Genomic DNA, 25,304 nt, shown 5'->3' with positions numbered 1-25,304 from the left:
ACCCGCTCAGACACTCCCTATACTTCTGTAATACTGTAACAAGGACCCGCTCAGACACTCGCTATACTTCTGTAATATTGTAACAAGGACCCGCTCAGACACTCGCTATACTTCTGTAATACTGTAACAAGGACCCGCTCAGACACTCGCTATACTTCTGTAATACTGTAACAAGGACCCGCTCAGACACTCACTATACTTCTGTAATACTGTAAAAAGTACCCGCTCAGACACTCGCTATACTTCTGTAATACTGTAACAAGGACCCGCTCAGACACTCGCTAATCTTCTGTAATACTGTAACAAGGACCCGCTCAGACACTCCCTATACTTCTGTAATACTGTAACAAGGACCCGCTCAGACACTCGCTATACTTCTGTAATACTGTAACAAGGACCCGCTCAGACACTCGCTATACTTCTGTAATACTGTAACAAGGACCCGCTCAGATACTCGCTATACTTCTGTAATACTGTAAAAAGTACCCGCTCAGACACTCGCTATACTTCTGTAATACTGTAACAAGGACCCGCTCAGACACTCGCTAATCTTCTGTAATACTGTAACAAGGACCCGCTCAGACACTCCCTATACTTCTGTAATACTGTAACAAGGACCCGCTCAGACACTCGCTATACTTCTGTAATACTGTAACAAGGACCCGCACAGACACTCACTATACTTCTGTAATACTGTAACAAGGACCCGCTCAGACACTCGCTATACTTCTGTAATACTGTAACAAGGACCCGCTCACACACTCGCTATTCTTCTGTAATACTGTAACAAGGACCCGCTCAGACACTCGCTATACTTCTGTAATACTGTAACAAGGACCCGCTCAGACACTCGCTATACTTCCGTAATACTGTAACAAGGACCCGCTCAGACACTCGCTATACTTCCGTAATACTGTAACAAGGACCCGCTCAGACACTCGCTATTCTTCCGTAATACTGTAACAAGGACCCGCTCAGACACTCGCTATACTTCTGTAATACTGTAACAAGGACCCGCTCAGACACTCACTATACTTCTGTAATACTGTAAAAAGTACCCGCTCAGACACTCGCTATACTTCTGTAATACTGTAACAAGGACCCGCTCAGACACTCGCTATACTTCTGTAATACTGTAACAAGGACCCGCTCACACACTCGCTTTACTTCTGTAATACTGTAACAAGGACCCGCTCAGACACTCGCTATACTTCTGTAATACTGTAACAAGGACCCGCTCAGACACTCGCTATACTTCTGTAATACTGTAACAAGGACCCGCTCAGACACTCGCTATACTTCTGTTATACTGTAACAAGGACCCGCTCAGACACTCGCTATACTTCTGTAATACTGTAACAAGGACCCGTTCAGACACTCGCTATACTTCTGTAATACTGTAACAAGGACCCGCTCAGACACTTGCTATACTTCTGTAATACTGTAACAAGGACCCGCTCAGACACTCGCTATACTTCTGTAATACTGTAACAAGGACCCGCTCAGACACTCACTATACTTCTGTAATACTGTAACAAGGACCCGCTCAGACACTCGCTATACTTCTGTAATACTGTAACAAGTACCCGCTCACACACTCGCTATACTTCTGTAATAATGTAACAAGGACCCGCTCAGACACTCACTATACTTCTGTAATACTGTAACAAGGACCCGCTCAGACACTCGCTATACTTCTGTAATACTGTAACAAGGACCCGCTCACACACTCGCTATTCTTCTGTAATACTGTAACAAGGACCCGCTCAGACACTCGCTATACTTCTGTAATACTGTAACAAGGACCCGCTCAGACACTCGCTATACTTCCGTAATACTGTAACAAGGACCCGCTCAGACACTCGCTATACTTCCGTAATACTGTAACAAGGACCCGCTCAGACACTCGCTATTCTTCCGTAATACTGTAACAAGGACCCGCTCAGACACTCGCTATACTTCTGTAATACTGTAACAAGGACCCGCTCAGACACTCACTATACTTCTGTAATACTGTAAAAAGTACCCGCTCAGACACTCGCTATACTTCTGTAATACTGTAACAAGGACCCGCTCAGACACTCGCTATACTTCTGTAATACTGTAACAAGGACCCGCTCACACACTCGCTTTACTTCTGTAATACTGTAACAAGGACCCGCTCAGACACTCGCTATACTTCTGTAATACTGTAACAAGGACCCGCTCAGACACTCGCTATACTTCTGTAATACTGTAACAAGGACCCGCTCAGACACTCGCTATACTTCTGTTATACTGTAACAAGGACCCGCTCAGACACTCGCTATACTTCTGTAATACTGTAACAAGGACCCGTTCAGACACTCGCTATACTTCTGTAATACTGTAACAAGGACCCGCTCAGACACTTGCTATACTTCTGTAATACTGTAACAAGGACCCGCTCAGACACTCGCTATACTTCTGTAATACTGTAACAAGGACCCGCTCAGACACTCACTATACTTCTGTAATACTGTAACAAGGACCCGCTCAGACACTCGCTATACTTCTGTAATACTGTAACAAGTACCCGCTCACACACTCGCTATACTTCTGTAATAATGTAACAAGGACCCGCTCAGACACTCACTATACTTCTGTAATACTGTAACAAGGACCCGCTCAGACACTCCCTATACTTCTGTAATACTGTAACAAGGACCCGCTCAGACACTCGCTATACTTCTGTAATATTGTAACAAGGACCCGCTCAGACACTCGCTATACTTCTGTAATACTGTAACAAGGACCCGTACAGACACTCACTATACTTCTGTAATACTGTAACAAGGACCCGCTCAGACACTCACTATACTTCTGTAATACTGTAACAAGGACCCGCTCAGACACTCGCTATACTTCTGTAATACTGTAACAAGGACCCGCTCACACACTCGCTATTCTTCTGTAATACTGTAACAAGGACCCGCTCAGACACTCGCTATACTTCTGTAATACTGTAACAAGGACCCGCTCAGACACTCGCTATACTTCTGTAATACTGTAACAAGGACCCACTCAGACACGCGCTATACTTCTGTAATACTGTAACACGGACCCGCTCAGACACTCACTATACTTCTGTAATACTGTAACAAGGACCCGCTCAGACACTCGCTATACTTCTGTAATACTGTAACAAGGACCCGCTCAGACACTCACTATACTTCTGTAATACTGTAAAAAGTACCCGCTCAGACACTCGCTATACTTCTGTAATACTGTAACAAGGACACGCTCAGACACTCGCTATACTTCTGTAATACTGTAACAAGGACCCGCTCACACACTCGCTTTACTTCTGTAATACTGTAACAAGGACCCGCTCAGACACTCGCTATACTTCTGTAATACTGTAACAAGGACCCGCTCAGACACTCGCTATACTTCTGTAATACTGTAACAAGGACCCGCTCAGACACTCGCTATACTTCTGTTATACTGTAACAAGGACCCGCTCAGACACTCGCTATACTTCTGTAATACTGTAACAAGGACCCGTTCAGACACTCACTATACTTCTGTAATACTGTAACAAGGACCCGCTCAGACACTCGCTATACTTCTGTAATACTGTAACAAGGAGCCGCTCAGACACTCGCTATACTTCTGTAATACTGTAACAAGGACCCGCTCAGACACTCACTATACTTCTGTAATACTGTAACAAGGACCCGCTCAGACACTCGCTATACTTCTGTAATACTGTAACAAGGACCCGCTCACACACTCACTATACTTCTGTAATACTGTAACATGGACCCGCTCAGACACTCGCTATACTTCTGTAATACTGTAACAAGGACCCGCTCAAACACTCGCTATACTTCTGTAATACTGTAACAAGGACCCGCACAGACACTCGCTATACTTCTAGAATACTGTAACAAGGACCCGCGCAGACACTCACTATACTTCTGTAATACTGTAACAAGGACCCGCTCAGGCACTCGCTATACTTCTGTAATACTGTAACAAGGACCCGCTCAGACACTAACTATACTTCTGTAATACTGTAACAAGGACCCGCTCAGACACTCGCTATACTTCTGTAATACTGTAACAAGGACCCGCTCAGACACTCGCTATACTTCTGTAATACTGTAACAAGGACCCGCTCAGACACTCGCTATAGTTCTGTAATACTGTAACAAGGACCCGCTCAGACACTCGCTATACTTCCGTAATACTGTAACAAGGACCCGCTCAGACACTCACTATACTTTTGTAATACTGTAACAAGGACCCGCTCAGACACTCGCTATACTTCTGTAATACTGTAACAAGGACCCGCTCAGACACTCGCTATACTTCTGTAATACTGTAACAAGGACCCGCTCAGACACTCGCTATACTTCTGTAATACTGTAACAAGGACCCGCTCAGACACTCGCTATACTTCTGTAATACTGTAACAAGGACCCGCTCAGACACTCGCTATACTTCTGTAATACTGTAACAAGGTCCCGCTCAGACACTCGCTATACTTCTGTAATACTGTAACAAGGACCCGCTCAGACATTCACTATACTTCTGTAATACTGTAACAAGGACCCGCTCAGACACTCGCTATACTTCTGTAATACTGTAACAAGGACCCGCTCAGACACTCGCTATACTTCTGTAATACTGTAACAAGGACCCGCTCAGACACTTGCTATTCTTCTGTAATACTGTAACAAGGACCCGCTCAGACACTCGCTATACTTCTGTAATACTGTAACAAGGACCCGCGCAGACACTCGCTATACTTCTGTAATACTGTAACAAGGACCCGCTCACACACTCGCTATACTTCTGTAATACTGTAACAAGGACCCGCTCACACACTCGCTATACTTCTGTAATACTGTAACAAGGACCCGCTCAGACACTCGCTATACTTCTGTAATACTGTAACAAGGACCCGCTCAGACACTCGCTATACTTCTGTAATACTGTAACAAGGACCCGCTCAGACACTCGCTATACTTCTGTAATACTGTAACAAGGACCCGCTCAGACACTCGCTATACTTCTGTAATACTGTAACAAGGACCCGCTCAGACACTCACTATACTTCTGTAATACTGTAACAAGGACCCGCTCAGACACTCGCTATACTTCTGTAATACTGTAACAAGGACCCGCTCAGACACTCGCTATTCTTCTGTAATACTGTAACAAGGACCCGCTCAGACACTCGCTATACTTCTGTAATACTGTAACAAGGACCCGCTCAGACACTCGCTATACTTCCGTAATACTGTAACAAGGACCCGCTCAGACACTCACTATACTTTTGTAATACTGTAACAAGGACCCGCTCAGACACTCGCTATACTTCTGTAATACTGTAACAAGGACCCGCTCAGACACTCGCTATACTTCTGTAATACTGTAACAAGGACCCGCTCAGACACTCACTATACTTCTGTAATACTGTAACAAGGACCCGCTCAGACACTCGCTATACTTCTGTAATACTGTAACAAGGACCCGCTCAGACACTCGCTATACTTCTGTAATACTGTAACAAGGACCCGCTCAGACACTCACTATACTTCTGTAATACTGTAACAAGGACCCGCTCAGACACTCGCTATACTTCTGTAATACTGTAACAAGGACCCACTCAGACACTCGCTATACTTCTGTAATACTGTAACAAGGACCCGCTCAGACACTCGCTATACTTCTGTAATACTGTAACAAGGACCCACTCAGATACTCGCTATACTTCTGTAATACTGTAACAAGGACCCGCTCAGACACTCGCTATACTTCTGTAATACTGTAACAAGGACCCGCTCAGACACTCGCTATACTTCTGTAATACTGTAACAAGGACCCACTAAGACACTCGCTATACTTCTGTAATACTGTAACAAGGACGCACTCAGACACTCGCTATACTTCTGTAATACTGTAACAAGGACCCGCACAGACACTCACTATACTTCTGTAATACTGTAACAAGGACCCGCTCAGGCACTCGCTATACTACTGTAATACTGTAACAAGGACCCGCTCAGACACTCACTATACTTCTGTAATACTGTAACAAGGACCCGCTCAGACACTCGCTATACTTCTGTAATACTGTAACAAGGACCCGCTCACACACTCGCTATTCTTCTGTAATACTGTAACAAGGACCCGCTCAGACACTCGCTATACTTCTGTAATACTGTAACAAGGACCCGCTCAGACACTCGCTATACTTCCGTAATACTGTAACAAGGACCCGCTCAGACACTCGCTATACTTCCGTAATACTGTAACAAGGACCCGCTCAGACACTCGCTATACTTCCGTAATACTGTAACAAGGACCCGCTCAGACACTCGCTATACTTCTGTAATACTGTAACAAGGACCCGCTCAGACACTCACTATACTTCTGTAATACTGTAAAAAGTACCCGCTCAGACACTCGCTATACTTCTGTAATACTGTAACAAGGACCCGCTCAGACACTCGCTATACTTCTGTAATACTGTAACAAGGACCCGCTCACACACTCGCTTTACTTCTGTAATACTGTAACAAGGACCCGCTCAGACACTCGCTATACTTCTGTAATACTGTAACAAGGACCCGCTCAGACACTCGCTATACTTCTGTAATACTTTAACAAGGACCCGCTCAGACACTCGCTATACTTCTGTTATACTGTAACAAGGACCCGCTCAGACACTCGCTATACTTCTGTAATACTGTAACAAGGACCCGTTCAGACACTCACTATACTTCTGTAATACTGTAACAAGGACCCGCTCAGACACTCGCTATACTTCTGTAATACTGTAACAAGGACCCGCTCAGACACTCACTATACTTCTGTAATACTGTAACAAGGACCCGCTCAGACACTCACTATACTTCTGTAATACTGTAACAAGGACCCGCTCAGACACTCGCTATACTTCTGTAATACTGTAACAAGGACCCGCTCACACACTCACTATACTTCTGTAATACTGTAACATGGACCCGCTCAGACACTCGCTATACTTCTGTAATACTGTAACAAGGACCCGCTCAGACACACGCTATACTTCTGTAATACTGTAACAAGGACCCGCACAGACACTCGCTATACTTCTAGAATACTGTAACAAGGACCCGCGCAGACACTCACTATACTTCTGTAATACTGTAACAAGGACCCGCTCAGGCACTCGCTATACTTCTGTAATACTGTAACAAGGACCCGCTCAGACACTAACTATACTTCTGTAATACTGTAACAAGGACCCGCTCAGACACTCGCTATACTTCTGTAATACTGTAACAAGGACCCGCTCAGACACTCGCTATACTTCTGTAATACTGTAACAAGGACCCGCTCAGACACTCGCTATAGTTCTGTAATACTGTAACAAGGACCCGCTCAGACACTCGCTATACTTCCGTAATACTGTAACAAGGACCCGCTCAGACACTCACTATACTTTTGTAATACTGTAACAAGGACCCGCTCAGACACTCGCTATACTTCTGTAATACTGTAACAAGGACCCCGCTCAGACACTCGCTATACTTCTGTAATACTGTAACAAGGACCCGCTCAGACACTCGCTATACTTCTGTAATACTGTAACAAGGACCCGCTCAGACACTCGCTATACTTCTGTAATACTGTAACAAGGACCCGCTCAGACACTCGCTATACTTCTGTAATACTGTAACAAGGTCCCGCTCAGACACTCGCTATACTTCTGTAATACTGTAACAAGGACCCGCTCAGACACTCACTATACTTCTGTAATACTGTAACAAGGACCCGCTCAGACACTCGCTATACTTCTGTAATACTGTAACAAGGACCCGCTCAGACACTCGCTATACTTCTGTAATACTGTAACAAGGACCCGCTCAGACACTCGCTATTCTTCTGTAATACTGTAACAAGGACCCGCTCAGACACTCGCTATACTTCTGTAATACTGTAACAAGGACCCGCGCAGACACTCGCTATACTTCTGTAATACTGTAACAAGGACCCGCTCACACACTCGCTATACTTCTGTAATACTGTAACAAGGACCCGCTCACACACTCGCTATACTTCTGTAATACTGTAACAAGGACCCGCTCAGACACTCGCTATACTTCTGTAATACTGTAACAAGGACCCGCTCAGACACTCGCTATACTTCTGTAATACTGTAACAAGGACCCGCTCAGACACTCACTATACTTCTGTAATACTGTAACAAGGACCCGCTCAGACACTCGCTATACTTCCGTAATACTGTAACAAGGACCCGCTCAGACACTCACTATACTTTTGTAATACTGTAACAAGGACCCGCTCAGACACTCGCTATACTTCTGTAATACTGTAACAAGGACCCGCTCAGACACTCGCTATACTTCTGTAATACTGTAACAAGGACCCGCTCAGACACTCACTATACTTCTGTAATACTGTAACAAGGACCCGCTCAGACACTCGCTATACTTCTGTAATACTGTAACAGGGACCCGCTCAGACACTCGCTATACTTCTGTAATACTGTAAAAAGGACCTGCTCAGACACTCGCTATACTTCTGTAATACTGTAACAAGGTCCCGCTCAGACACTCGCTATACTTCTGTAATACTGTAACAAGGACCCGCTCAGACACTCGCTATACTTCTGTAATACTGTAACAAGGACCCGCTCAGACACTCGCTATTCTTCTGTAATACTGTAACAAGGACCCGCTCAGACACTCGCTATACTTCTGTAATACTGTAACAAGGACCCGCTCAGACACTCGCTATACTTCTGTAATACTGTAACAAGGACCCGCTCAGACACTCGCTATACTTCTGTAATACTGTAACAAGGACCCGCTCACACACTCGCTATACTTCTGTAATACTGTAACAAGGACCCGCTCAGACACTCGCTATACTTCTGTAATACTGTAACAAGGACCCGCTCAGACACTCGCTATACTTCTGTTATACTGTCTCAAGGACCCGCTCAGACACTCGCTATACTTCTGTAATACTGTAACAAGGACCCGCTCAGGCACTCGCTATACTTCTGTAATATTGTAACAAGGACCCGCTCAGACACTCGCTATACTTCTGTAATACTGTAACAAGGACCCGCTCAGACACTCGCTATACTTCTGTAATACTGTAACAAGGACCCGCTCAGACACTCGCTATACTTCTGTAATACTGTAACAAGGACCCGCTCAGACACTCACTATACTTCTGTAATACTGTAACAAGGACCCGCTCAGACACTCACTATACTTCTGTAATACTGTAACAAGGACCCGCTCACACACTCGCTATACTTCTGTAATACTGTAACAAGGACCCGCTCAGACACTCACTATACTTCTGTAATACTGTAACAAGGACCCGCTCAGACACTCGCTATACTTCTGTAATAATGTAACAAGGACCCGCTCAGACACTCGCTATACTTCTGTAATACTGTAACAAGGACCCGCTCAGACACTCGCTATACTTCTGTAATACTGTAACAAGGACCCGCTCAGACACTCGCTATACTTCTGTAATACTGTAACAAGGACCCGCTCAGACACTCGCTATACTTCTGTAATACTGTAACAAGGACCCGCTCAGACACTCACTATACTTCTGTAGTACTGTAACGAGGACCCGCTCAGACACTCGATATACTTCTGTAATACTGTAACGAGGACCCGCTCAGACACTCGCTATACTTCTGTAATACTGAAACAAGGACCCGCTCAGACACTCGCTATACTTCTGTAATACTGTAACAAGGACCCGCTCAGACACTCGCTATACTTCTGTAATACTGTAACAAGGACCCGCTCAGACACTCGCTATACTTCTGTAATACTTTAACAAGGATCCGCTCAGACACTCGCTATACTTCTGTAATACTGTAACAAGGACCCGCTCAGACACTCACTATACTTCTGTAATACTGTAACAAGGACCCGCTCAGACACTCGCTATACTTCTGTAATACTGTAACAAGGACCCGCTCAGACACTCGCTATACTTCTGTAATACTGTAACAAGGACCCGCTCAGACACTCGCTATACTTCTGTAATACTGTAACAAGGACCCGCTCAGACACTCGCTATACTTCTGTAATACTGTAACAAGGACCCGCTCAGACACTCACTATACTTCTGTAATACTGTAACAAGGACCCGCTCAGACACTCGCTATACTTCTGTAATACTGTAACAAGGACCCGCTCAGACACTCGCTATACTTCTGTAATACTGTAACAAGGACCCGCTCAGACACTCGCTATTCTTCTGTAATACTGTAACAAGGACCCGCTCAGACACTCGCTATACTTCTGTAATACTGTAACAAGGACCCGCGCAGACACTCGCTATACTTCTGTAATACTGTAACAAGGACCCGCTCACACACTCGCTATACTTCTGTAATACTGTAACAAGGACCCGCTCACACACTCGCTATACTTCTGTAATACTGTAACAAGGACCCGCTCAGACACTCGCTATACTTCTGTAATACTGTAACAAGGACCCGCTCAGACACTCGCTATACTTCTGTAATACTGTAACAAGGACCCGCTCAGACACTCGCTATACTTCTGTAATACTGTAACAAGGACCCGCTCAGACACTCGCTATACTTCTGTAATACTGTAACAAGGACCCGCTCAGACACTCACTATACTTCTGTAATACTGTAACAAGGACCCGCTCAGACACTCGCTATACTTCTGTAATACTGTAACAAGGACCCGCTCAGACACTCGCTATAGTTCTGTAATACTGTAACAAGGACCCGCTCAGACACTCGCTATACTTCCGTAATACTGTAACAAGGACCCGCTCAGACACTCACTATACTTTTGTAATACTGTAACAAGGACCCGCTCAGACACTCGCTATACTTCTGTAATACTGTAACAAGGACCCGCTCAGACACTCGCTATACTTCTGTAATACTGTAACAAGGACCCGCTCAGACACTCACTATACTTCTGTAATACTGTAACAAGGACCCGCTCAGACACTCGCTATACTTCTGTAATACTGTAACAGGGACCCGCTCAGACACTCGCTATACTTCTGTAATACTGTAAAAAGGACCTGCTCAGACACTCGCTATACTTCTGTAATACTGTAACAAGGTCCCGCTCAGACACTCGCTATACTTCTGTAATACTGTAACAAGGACCCGCTCAGACACTCGCTATACTTCTGTAATACTGTAACAAGGACCCGCTCAGACACTCGCTATACTTCTGTAATACTGTAACAAGGACCCGCTCAGACACTCGCTATTCTTCTGTAATACTGTAACAAGGACCCGCTCAGACACTCGCTATACTTCTGTAATACTGTAACAAGGACCCGCTCAGACACTCGCTATACTTCTGTAATACTGTAACAAGGACCCGCTCAGACACTCGCTATACTTCTGTAATACTGTAACAAGGACCCGCTCAGACACTCGCTATACTTCTGTAATACTGTAACAAGGACCCGCTCAGACACTCGCTATACTTCTGTAATACTGTAACAAGGACCCGCTCAGACACTCGCTATACTTCTGTTATACTGTCTCAAGGACCCGCTCAGACACTCGCTATACTTCTGTAATACTGTAACAAGGACCCGCTCAGGCACTCGCTATACTTCTGTAATATTGTAACAAGGACCCGCTCAGACACTCGCTATACTTCTGTAATACTGTAACAAGGACCCGCTCAGACACTCGCTATACTTCTGTAATACTGTAACAAGGACCCGCTCAGACACTCGCTATACTTCTGTAATACTGTAACAAGGACCCGCTCAGACACTCACTATACTTCTGTAATACTGTAACAAGGACCCGCTCAGACACTCACTATACTTCTGTAATACTGTAACAAGGACCCGCTCACACACTCGCTATACTTCTGTAATACTGTAACAAGGACCCGCTCAGACACTCACTATACTTCTGTAATACTGTAACAAGGACCCGCTCAGACACTCGCTATACTTCTGTAATACTGTAACAAGGACCCGCTCAGACACTCGCTATACTTCTGTAATACTGTAACAAGGACCCGCTCAGACACTCGCTATACTTCTGTAATACTGTAACAAGGACCCGCTCAGACACTCACTATACTTCTGTAGTACTGTAACGAGGACCCGCTCAGACACTCGATATACTTCTGTAATACTGTAACGAGGACCCGCTCAGACACTCGCTATACTTCTGTAATACTGAAACAAGGACCCGCTCAGACACTCGCTATACTTCTGTAATACTGTAACAAGGACCCGCTCAGACACTCGCTATACTTCTGTAATACTGTAACAAGGACCCGCTCAGACACTCGCTATACTTCTGTAATACTTTAACAAGGATCCGCTCAGACACTCGCTATACTTCTGTAATACTGTAACAAGGACCCGCTCAGACACTCACTATACTTCTGTAATACTGTAACAAGGACCCGCTCAGACACTCGCTATACTTCTGTAATACTGTAACAAGGACCCGCTCAGACACTCGCTATACTTCTGTAATACTGTAACAAGGACCCGCTCAGACACTCGCTATACTTCTGTAATACTGTAACAAGGACCCGCTCAGACACTCACTATACTTCTGTAATACTGTAACAAGGACCCGCTCAGACACTCGCTATACTTCTGTAATACTGTAACAAGGACCCACTCAGACACTCGCTATACTTCTGTAATACTGTAACAAGGACCCGCTCAGACACTCGCTATACTTCTGTAATACTGTAACAAGGACCCACTCAGACACTCGCTATACTTCTGTAATACTGTAACAAGGACCCGCTCAGACACTCGCTATACTTCTGTAATACTGTAACAAGGACCCGCTCAGACACTCGCTATACTTCTGTAATACTGTAACAAGGACCCACTAAGACACTCGCTATACTTCTGTAATACTGTAACAAGGACGCACTCAGACACTCGCTATACTTCTGTAATACTGTAACAAGGACCCGCACAGACACTCACTATACTTCTGTAATACTGTAACAAGGACCCGCTCAGGCACTCGCTATACTACTGTAATACTGTAACAAGGACCCGCTCAGACACTCACTATACTTCTGTAATACTGTAACAAGGACCCGCTCAGACACTCGCTATACTTCTGTAATACTGTAACAAGGACCCGCTCACACACTCGCTATTCTTCTGTAATACTGTAACAAGGACCCGCTCAGACACTCGCTATACTTCTGTAATACTGTAACAAGGACCCGCTCAGACACTCGCTATACTTCCGTAATACTGTAACAAGGACCCGCTCAGACACTCGCTATACTTCCGTAATACTGTAACAAGGACCCGCTCAGACACTCGCTATACTTCCGTAATACTGTAACAAGGACCCGCTCAGACACTCGCTATACTTCTGTAATACTGTAACAAGGACCCGCTCAGACACTCACTATACTTCTGTAATACTGTAAAAAGTACCCGCTCAGACACTCGCTATACTTCTGTAATACTGTAACAAGGACCCGCTCAGACACTCGCTATACTTCTGTAATACTGTAACAAGGACCCGCTCACACACTCGCTTTACTTCTGTAATACTGTAACAAGGACCCGCTCAGACACTCGCTATACTTCTGTAATACTGTAACAAGGACCCGCTCAGACACTCGCTATACTTTTGTAATACTGTAACAAGGACCCGCTCAGACACTCGCTATACTTCTGTTATACTGTAACAAGGACCCGCTCAGACACTCGCTATACTTCTGTAATACTGTAACAAGGACCCGTTCAGACACTCACTATACTTCTGTAATACTGTAACAAGGACCCGCTCAGACACTCGCTATACTTCTGTAATACTGTAACAAGGACCCGCTCAGACACTCGCTATACTTCTGTAATACTGTAACAAGGACCCGCTCAGACACTCACTATACTTCTGTAATACTGTAACAAGGACCCGCTCAGACACTCGCTATACTTCTGTAATACTGTAACAAGGACCCGCTCACAAACTCACTATACTTCTGTAATACTGTAACATGGACCCGCTCAGACACTCGCTATACTTCTGTAATACTGTAACAAGGACCCGCTCAGACACTCGCTATACTTCTGTAATACTGTAACAAGGACCCGCACAGACACTCGCTATACTTCTAGAATACTGTAACAAGGACCCGCGCAGACACTCACTATACTTCTGTAATACTGTAACAAGGACCCGCTCAGGCACTCGCTATACTTCTGTAATACTGTAACAAGGACCCGCTCAGACACTAACTATACTTCTGTAATACTGTAACAAGGACCCGCTCAGACACTCGCTATACTTCTGTAATACTGTAACAAGGACCCGCTCAGACACTCGCTATAGTTCTGTAATACTGTAACAAGGACCCGCTCAGACACTCGCTATACTTCTGTAATACTGTAACAAGGACCCAATCAGACACTCGCTATACTTCCGTAATACTGTAACAAGGACCCGCTCAGACACTCACTATACTTTTGTAATACTGTAACAAGGACCCGCTCAGACACTCGCTATACTTCTGTAATACTGTAACAAGGACCCGCTCAGACACTCGCTATACTTCTGTAATACTGTAACAAGGACCCGCTCAGACACTCGCTATACTTCTGTAATACTGTAACAAGGACCCGCTCAGACACTCGCTATACTTCTGTAATACTGTAACAAGGACCCGCTCAGACACTCGCTATACTTCTGTAATACTGTAACAAGGTCCCGCTCAGACACTCGCTATACTTCTGTAATACTGTAACAAGGACCCGCTCAGACACTCACTATACTTCTGTAATACTGTAACAAGGACCCGCTCAGACACTCGCTATACTTCTGTAATACTGTAACAAGGACCCGCTCAGACACTCGCTATACTTCTGTAATACTGTAACAAGGACCCGCTCAGACACTCGCTATTCTTCTGTAATACTGTAACAAGGACCCACTCAGACACTCGCTATACTTCTGTAATACTGTAACAAGGACCCGCGCAGACACTCGCTATACTTCTGTAATACTGTAACAAGGACCCGCGCAGACACTCGCTATACTTCTGTAATACTGTAACAAGGACCCGCTCACACACTCGCTATACTTCTGTAATACTGTAACAAGGACCCGCTCAGACACTCGCTATACTTCTGTAATACTGTAACAAGGACCCGCTCACACACTCGCTATACTTCTGTAATACTGTAACAAGGACCCGCTCAGACACTCGCTATACTTCTGTAATACTGTAACAAGGACCCGCTCAGACACTCGCTATACTTCTGTAATACTGTAACAAGGACCCGCTCAGACACTCGCTATACTTCTGTAATACTGTAACAAGGACCCGCTCAGACACTCGCTATACTTCTGTAATACTGTAACAAGGACCCGCTCAGACACTCGCTATACTTCTGTAATACTGTAACAAGGACCCGCTCAGACACTCACTATACTTCTGTAATACTGTAACAAGGACCCACTCAGACACTCGCTATACTTCTGTAATACTGTAACAAGGACCCGCTCAGACACTCGCTATACTTCCGTAATACTGTAACAAGGACCCGCTCAGACACTCACTATACTTTTGTAATACTGTAACAAGGACCCGCTCAGACACTCGCTATACTTCTGTAATACTGTAACAAGGACCCGCTCAGACACTCGCTATACTTCTGTAATACTGTAACAAGGACCCGCTCAGACACTCGCTATACTTCTGTAATACTGTAACAAGGACCCGCTCAGACACTCGCTATACTTCTGTAATACTGTAACAAGGACCCGCTCAGACACTCGCTATACTTCTGTAATACTGTAACAAGGTCCCGCTCAGACACTCGCTATACTTCTGTAATACTGTAACAAGGACCCGCTCAGACACTCACTATACTTCTGTAATACTGTAACAAGGACCCGCTCAGACACTCGCTATACTTCTGTAATACTGTAACAAGGACCCGCTCAGACACTCGCTATACTTCTGTAATACTGTAACAAGGACCCGCTCAGACACTCGCTATTCTTCTGTAATACTGTAACAAGGACCCGCTCAGACACTCGCTATACTTCTGTAATACTGTAACAAGGACCCGCGCAGACACTCGCTATACTTCTGTAATACTGTAACAAGGACCCGCTCACACACTCGCTATACTTCTGTAATACTGTAACAAGGACCCGCTCACACACTCGCTATACTTCTGTAATACTGTAACAAGGACCCGCTCAGACACTCGCTATACTTCTGTAATACTGTAACAAGGACCCGCTCAGACACTCGCTATACTTCTGTAATACTGTAACAAGGACCCGCTCAGACACTCGCTATACTTCTGTAATACTGTAACAAGGACCCGCTCAGACACTCGCTATACTTCTGTAATACTGTAACAAGGACCCGCTCAGACACTCGCTATACTTCTGTAATACTGTAACAAGGACCCGCTCAGACACTCACTATACTTCTGTAATACTGTAACAAGGACCCGCTCAGACACTCGCTATACTTCTGTAATACTGTAACAAGGACCCGCTCAGACACTCGCTATAGTTCTGTAATACTGTAACAAGGACCCGCTCAGACACTCGCTATACTTCCGTAATAATGTAACAAGGACCCGCTCAGACACTCACTATACTTTTGTAATACTGTAACAAGGACCCGCTCAGACACTCGCTATACTTCTGTAATACTGTAACAAGGACCCGCTCAGACACTCGCTATACTTCTGTAATACTGTAACAAGGACCCGCTCAGACACTCACTATACTTCTGTAATACTGTAACAAGGACCCGCTCAGACACTCGCTATACTTCTGTAATACTGTAACAAGGACCCGCTCAGACACTCGCTATACTTCTGTAATACTGTAACAAGGACCCGCTCAGACACTCGCTATACTTCTGTAATACTGTAACAAGGTCCCGCTCAGACACTCGCTATACTTCTGTAATACTGTAACAAGGACCCGCTCAGACACTCGCTATACTTCTGTAATACTGTAACAAGGACCCGCTCAGACACTCGCTATACTTCTGTAATACTGTAACAAGGACCCGCTCAGACACTCGCTATTCTTCTGTAATACTGTAACAAGGACCCGCTCAGACACTCGCTATACTTCTGTAATACTGTAACAAGGACCCGCTCAGACACTCGCTATACTTCTGTAATACTGTAACAAGGACCCGCTCAGACACTCGCTATACTTCTGTAATACTGTAACAAGGACCCGCTCAGACACTCGCTATACTTCTGTAATACTGTAACAAGGACCCGCTCAGACACTCGTTATACTTCTGTAATACTGTAACAAGGACCCGCTCAGACACTCGCTATACTGTACTTCTGTTATACTGTCTCAAGGACCTGCTCAGACACTCGCTATACTTCTGTAATACTGTAACAAGGACCCGCTCAGGCACTCGCTATACTTCTGTAATATTGTAACAAGGACCCGCTCAGACACTCGCTATACTTCTGTAATACTGTAACAAGGACCCGCTCAGACACTCGCTATACTTCTGTAATACTGTAACAAGGACCCGCTCAGACACTCGCTATACTTCTGTAATACTGTAACAAGGACCCGCTCAGACACTCACTATACTTCTGTAATACTGTAACAAGGACCCGCTCAGACACTCACTATACTTCTGTAATACTGTAACAAGGACCCGCTCACACACTCGCTATACTTCTGTAATACTGTAACAAGGACCCGCTCAGACACTCACTATACTTCTGTAATACTGTAACAAGGACCCGCTCAGACACTCGCTATACTTCTGTAATAATGTAACAAGGACCCGCTCAGACACTCGCTATACTTCTGTAATACTGTAACAAGGACCCGCTCAGACACTCGCTATACTTCTGTAATACTGTAACAAGGACCCGCTCAGACACTCGCTATACTTCTGTAATACTGTAACAAGGACCCGCTCAGACACTCGCTATACTTCTGTAATACTGTAACAAGGACCCGCTCAGACACTCACTATACTTCTGTAGTACTGTAACGAGGACCCGCTCAGACACTCGATATACTTCTGTAATACTGTAACGAGGACCCGCTCAGACACTCGCTATACTTCTGTAATACTGAAACAAGGACCCGCTCAGACACTCGCTATACTTCTGTAATACTGTAACAAGGACCCGCTCAGACACTCGCTATACTTCTGTAATACTGTAACAAGGACCCGCTCAGACACTCGCTATACTTCTGTAATACTTTAACAAGGATCCGCTCAGACACTCGCTATACTTCTGTAATACTGTAACAAGGACCCGCTCAGACACTCACTATACTTCTGTAATACTGTAACAAGGACCCGCTCAGACACTCGCTATACTTCTGTAATACTGTAACAAGGACCCGCTCAGACACTCGCTATACTTCTGTAATACTGTAACAAGGACCCGCTCAGACACTCGCTATACTTCTGTAATACTGTAACAAGGACCCGCGCAGACACTCGCTATACTTCTGTAATACTGTAACAAGGTCCCGCTCAGACACTCGCTATACTTCTGTAATACTGTAACAAGGACCCGCTCAGACACTCGCTATGCTTCTGTAATACTGTAACAAGGACCCGCTCAGACACTCGCTATACTTCTGTAATACTGTAACGAGGACCCGCTCAGGCACTCACTATACTTCTGTAATACTGTAACGAGGACCCGCTCAGATACTCGCTATACTTCTGTAATACTGTAACGAGGACCCGCTCAGATACTCGCTATACTTCTGTAATACTGTAACGAGGACCCGCTCAGATACTCGCTATACTTCTGTAATACTGTAACAAGGACCCGCTCAGACACTCACTATAGTTCTGTAATACTGTAACAAGGACCCACTCAGACACTCGCTATACTTCTGTAATACTGTAACAAGGTCCCGCGCAGACACTCGCTATACTTCTGTAATACTGTAACAAGGACCCGCTCAGACACTCGCTATACTTCTGTAATAATGTAACAAGGACCCGCTCAGACACTCGCTATACTTCTGTAATACTGTAACAAATATTCCTTCTGACACTTACGGTACTTGTGCGGAGCTAGCGAGGGTGACGGGTATCTCATGTGCGCGCATCCGGGGTGCCGGGGTGCCCAAAAATATATAATAAAATATAACAAGTACATGCAAAGATTGAAACACTAAAATCACACAGCTACTTTTCTTTGTAAGTCACTTGGGGGATACATTACATAGGTCATTTTCTGTATACGCCCAATATATATATATATCATGTAGGCCTTGATGAGGCTTCACGTACCTCCGGGGGTCATGACCCCAGGTTCAGAACCGCTGCACTAAGTAAGCTGGAAATTTGAGGCACTTAGGAACGTAACGATTGGTTACTGGTTGTGGTTTGGAACATCTCTGTGAGTGCGTTACCGTTCACATAAAAGCCGTCACTTCCAGTAACACTCACCATTGTATGGCCCTTCCCTGGCTCCTTCTTACCTGCTGCTCTATCTTGACAGGCGATCATCTATGAAGGCCAGGACAAAAATCCGGAGATGTGTCGTGTGCTCCTCACCCACGAGATCATGTGCAGGTGAGGACGAGGCATCGATCGCCGGAAGATGATAGAAACAGAGTGAATTAGGTTGGAATACACAGGTCCATCACTTTTATCCTTGGGTCTCATCCTCTTTCTGTTATCTGTCTGGCATTTCTAATTGTTAGTATGTTTGCCACTGCCACGGGAAGGCTGTTCCATGCATCCATCACCCCTCCCCCCCCCCAGCAGAAGTGGTATGTCCAATACAGTTAGGGATTTAAAAAATGTTTGGGATAGACATAGGATATCCTAAATATTGAAAGTAGTAGCAGAGGAGGGAGATGGAGTACGGGTGTGGTGCCTTTTATTGGACCAACAAGTTGTTGATGTGTTACAAGCTTTCCCACCTCTCAGGGTGGGACCCGATGAAGTTGGCCCAATTAAAGGTATCATACCCCCTACTCCCTCTCCCCACATGGAAGATAGGACCAGCACGGCCCCCCGCCCTTCCTCGCTAAATATTAAAAGAAACCAAAGGCTGTTATAGAGTCGGAAGTTTCCAACAGATACAAATAAAGGACAAACACGGTGAGCGAAGCTCCGCTATCATAGTCTATGTTTCGTAAACACACAGTGACGATACAACTGCTGTTACTGTGGGTGTTCCCTGTGACCTCTGCTGTTTTTCCTTTGTACAACGGGCATATCCCTTGCTGATGAGACTTTGGGGTCAGTGTTCAGCTGTTTCGCTGTGTTCATACTTGGGATGGATCAGGGTGGGGTCGGCCCTGGTTTCTGATGATGAACTATACACAAAGAATGCGCTTATATCCATAAAACTTGGGGACGTTGAAATGCTCATATTTCTAGGAAATAAGAGAGAAATAAGAGGAAAAATGATGGGTTATTTGTTCATTTGAAGCCTTGGCTACTTACCAATGAATGATTCAGGACCGATTCCGACAAATAAAGACATCTTACATTTTAAAAAGGACATTTCTGGAAATCGTGAATTTTTTGTTTCTGTTTTCTATATCTCAGAAATGTGTATGTGTGTATGTGTATGTGTGTGTGTGTATGTATGTGTGTTTGTGTGTCTGTATGTGTGTATGTGTGTGTGTGTTGGGAGTTTTTACCCTTTTGTAGACAGAGAGGTCTTCACTATTTACTATGCAAAACAAAGCACAAGATGTGTACGATGCATGGCTTCCATTTAACCCCTTCCCTGTCGGCGGCGAGACCTATTCTGCATTGCGAGGAACATCAGTAGTGCACATCTGGATTCTATGTGTTCTAATGCTTAGGAATGGAAGTAGTTAGGGGGATATTAAAGGTTTAATCCAATTTAGCAACACAAGTGGGGATGGCAAAAAAAGTCATAGCACGGAGTCACTATTCTGTCATATCTAACATTTCTTTACGTATGTTTAACTGCTTGATAGTCTGCAGGATTACATTATAAATCTATCTCAGCAACACAGTAATAAATAGCACAGAATACACAGTGCACATTGTGTAAAGCACAAGTCAGAGCTGCACTATTTGTACTATTGTTACCTGACACGGGAGGTCCCCTGGAACTGACCCATTGTACTCGCCCAGTGGCAAAATGGCTACAGAGTTTAGCTTGCTCCGTCAACCAATAGAAAGTTGCGATGTCATCGGGATAGATGACATTGGTAGAGCTGGCATTAGGGAGAGAAGGCATTGGGAGAGCTGGCATCGGGAGAGCTGGCATTGGGAGAGCTGGCATTGGGAGAGCTGGCATCGGGAGAGGTGGCATCGGGAGAGGTGGCATTGGGAGAGATGGCATCGGGAGAGCTGGCATTGGGAGAGCTGGCATTAGGGAGAGAAGGCATTGGGAGAGCTGGCATCGGGAGAGCTGGCATCGGGAGAGCTGGCATCGGGAGAGGTGGCATCGGGAGAGGTGGCATTGGGAGAGATGGCATCGGGAGAGCTGGCATTGGGAGAGCTGGCATCGGGAGAGGTGGCATAGGGAGAGGTGGCATTGGGAGAGGTGGCATCGGGAGAGATGGCATTGGGAGAGATGGCATTGGGAGAGCTGGCATTGGGAGAGCTGGCATTGGGAGAGCTGGCATTGGGAGAGCTGGCATCGGGAGAGGTGGCATTGGGAGAGCTGGCATTGGGAGAGCTGGCATTGGGAGAGCTGGCATCGGGAGAGCTGGCATTGGGAGAGCTGGCATCGGGAGAGGTGGCATCGGGAGAGGTGGCATCGGGAGAGATGGCATTGGGAGAGATGGCATTGGGAGAGCTGGCATTGGGAGAGCTGGCATCGGGAGAGGTGGCATTGGGAGAGGTGGCATTGGGAGAGCTGGCATCGGGAGAGGTGGCATCGGGAGAGATGGCATTGGGAGAGATGGCATCGGGAGAGATGGCATCGGGAGAGGTGGCATCGGGAGAGGTGGCATTTGGAGAGCTGGCATCGGGAGAGGTGGCATTGGGAGAGATGGCATCGGGAGAGATGGCATCATTAGAGCTGGCATCGGGAGAGGTGACATCGGGAGAGATGGCATCGGGAGAGGTGACATCGGGAGAGATGGCATCGGGAGAGGTGACATCGGGAGAGGTGACATCGGGAGAGGTGACATCGGGAGAGATGGCATCGGGAGAGATGGCATCGGGAGAGGTGACATCGGGAGAGGTGACATCGGGAGAGGTGACATCGGGAGAGGTGACATCGGGAGATGACACTTTGACTTTCTGTTCATGACCTCATGGCCATATTTGTAGTTTTTTGTTGAGTCAGTTAAAAATAAATATATACTACTCTACTCTTACAAATCGTCCTCCTCATATCCTGCACTCTCTGGGAAGGTCCTGCTCTTACAGTTGTCTTTCCTTATTATCTGCATCCCAGTATGCCCTTCCTTTTACTTTCTCGGCTTGCAGTTTCCTTACTCCGTTGTAAACTTTTCTATTCTCACCACGTTCTCACATTTCTTCACCTCTCCTTCCCTCCAGCTTAAAAAAAACCTCCATCCCAGCTTACTCTGTACCCCTCACTAAAAAGCACCCCCATAAATCCTCTTCTCACCTCTTTTCTCTCTCACTACACCTTCTTGCTGCTGGGGAGATCTCTCCTAATCCTGGATCCAGCCATATTCACACCTGCTCTCACCCATGTTTCCCTGCCTCCCCCCTGCTAAGGGTGCTAACCTATCTAACTTAATAGCTATTCCTTGTTTCACTTCTTTGTCCTGAGCCCCCTGGAATGTCCGCTCTCTGACTAACAAGGTTCTGGTTGTATAGGACCTCTTCTGCTCTCGCTCTCTTCAGCTCTTTGCTCTAATAGAAACCTGGCTCTTACAACATGACTCTGCTGGGGAGACTGCAGTGATAGACCTTTCTCTCACACCCCATGCCCCAATGGCCGGGGTTGAGGGGTTGATCACCACCTCTTCACCCGCTGTGGATATCTGCTCCCCCCGATGCGTCCATCTGTTTCATTGTCTTCCTTCGAGGTTCAGACTGTCCAGCTTCTACCCTCTGTCTCTCTGCTCGTGGCAGCCATCTACCAACACCTACCTCTACATCCTCTACCTCCACCTTCCTGTCATGATGGTGGGGGTTAGAATTGAAGGGGATGGTTACTAGTCACTGTGCTATCCAGGAGGTGCACTGGTTTGCTGTCACTGAGAGGCTGGCAATACCAGAGGATTTGGGCAGGGTGGAAGCAGGAAGTCTTTATTATAACAACTTGAACAGGCCAAACTCTTTTGGTGGAGGGGCTCCTGGGTTCTCACCTGGCAGAGGCAGGCAATGGTTGTCATCCTTCACATCCCCTATTAGCCCAACATCTCTAGTGATCGCAGTTCTCCTAAGGGGTGGGAGACCAAGCCAAAGCAGCATCAGCAGGCTCCCCGCCTGGTGATTCCTGACCACTCCCAGTGGGACTTCCCTGGTATAACCAGGCCTACACCACATTCAAAACTACACTCATACAGGGTGAGGCCCTACACAAAGACTGGTGGGGGGAGGTTAACCCTTAGAGCAGAGGTGCACAAACTTTTCTGCATGCACCCTCCTGCCTGGTGTCCCCCCCTGCTAGTGCCCCCACCCTTCTTACCGGCTCCGTGGCATGGCAGTGTCATATGACGTCATGACATCATGTACGTTGCATTGCCATGGCAACGCGTTACCATTTGACCCCGCTGCATCATTTGATGCCTCGTTGTCATGGCAACACGTCACCGAAGAGGCGGATGAGACCAAGTAAGAGAGACCTAAAGAGGCCTCGCACCTCCCCTGGCATTTAATTTAATTGCTTTGGGGAAGAGCGCAGGGCCTCTGTAAATAAAACCCAGCCTCCCCCCCCCCGAAAAACTTGCGCCCCCCAGTTTGTGCACTTCTGCCTTAGAGGGTCATATATTATATAGATATAGTAGAAATAGCTGTGTTAGTCCAGTTGCAATACTGCAGAGTTGATGAGTACTTCAGTATTAGGTGATACCTTTTATTTGTATTAGAAAGAGAGGAGAACTCACGAAAGCTGGTCTTATAGTATTATCACCGAAGTACTCATTTACTCTGCACTATACACACACACACACACACACACACACACAAACACACACACACACACACACACACACACACACACACACACACACACACACACACACACACACACACACACACACACACACACACACACACACACGCGGCTTTGAATCTAATCCCATGCTGTGCTTAAAAGCTGTTTGAGCAGCAGACCAGTTGTTCCAAGTGAAAATGGATTTCAGGCAAACGGTGACACACTGTGTGCTCATTTGCATGTCATTTCACTGAATCCCTTCCTGCAGTGGGAGCACTGTATGTTAGGTGATGATGGTGAAAGGCAGTGACGTGAATGTGTTCACAAGTGATATTTATTGGATATATATACAGTATATATATATCTATATATATATATACATTTATATATATATATAGATATATATATATAGATATATATAGATATATACATATACACACACACACACACATACAGTATGTGTATATATTGCTGCTCAGCCTTTTCTATCCTGCTCACATACCGTACTTTTCTGCCAGATGCTCCAGAAGTTTTCAATTGTTGAGACACATTGCTGAAATTTGATGCAGTAACGCTTGTGTCCATCATTTTGAATGTTCATGAAATACCTTGTAACACAGCTCAGATCACTGCAACTCTGACACCAAGACGGCATTTTTAGCTGTAAAAGGAATGGAATTTGCCAGCGTGCTTTATGGCTTCTATTTGAAAATGTTTTAAATGTATATTTAAACTATGTAAAAAATATTAACTATATTAGACACAGTGTTACACGCCTGCATAAATGCGTTTTCCAGTTCCAATCTTGGCTGGGGCTTTGAATAAACCCCAATGTACTTAAAGATGAGTGTGTCCTCTATGAAATGATTGTCCTGGTGGGAGCCCACGAGAGAACATACGGGAGTCTGGTCCATAAGAGGACACAAGGGTAGGAGACCAGGAGAGCACAGCCGGGAATCTGGTCCATAAGAGAACACAAGGGTAGGAGACCACGAGAGAACATACGGGAGTCTGGTCCATAAGAGGACACAAGGGTAGGAGAACACTAGAGAACAGATGGAAGTCTAGTCCATAAGAGGACACAAGGGTAGAAGAACACTAGAGAAAATATGGGAGTCTGGTCCATAAGAGGACATATGGGTAGGAGACCACGAGAGCACAGATGGGAGTCTGGTCCATAAGAGGACACAAGGGTAGGAGACCAGGAG

At 45.6% G+C, this 25,304-nt stretch overlaps 1 protein-coding gene across 2 annotated transcripts in view; it reads left to right on the top strand.

Annotated features, from left to right (window-relative positions):
* The window catches only part of LOC142467830 (transcription factor COE3-like), a 259,166-nt gene that overhangs the window by 118,329 nt on the left and 115,533 nt on the right, over positions 1 to 25,304 (top strand). For both annotated transcript variants that reach the window (XM_075573731.1, XM_075573722.1), the window contains exon 5: positions 19,522 to 19,595. In XM_075573731.1, coding sequence (XP_075429846.1) covers positions 19,522 to 19,595 — 74 coding nt within the window. The remainder of the gene's footprint in view (positions 1 to 19,521; positions 19,596 to 25,304) is intronic.

Source organism: Ascaphus truei, chromosome 1, assembly GCF_040206685.1.
Source record: "Ascaphus truei isolate aAscTru1 chromosome 1, aAscTru1.hap1, whole genome shotgun sequence".
In the NCBI taxonomy this organism is placed as follows: domain Eukaryota; kingdom Metazoa; phylum Chordata; class Amphibia; order Anura; family Ascaphidae; genus Ascaphus; species Ascaphus truei.
Note: the sequence above shows the minus strand (reverse complement) of the source record. Positions and strands in the feature narration are given on the sequence as shown.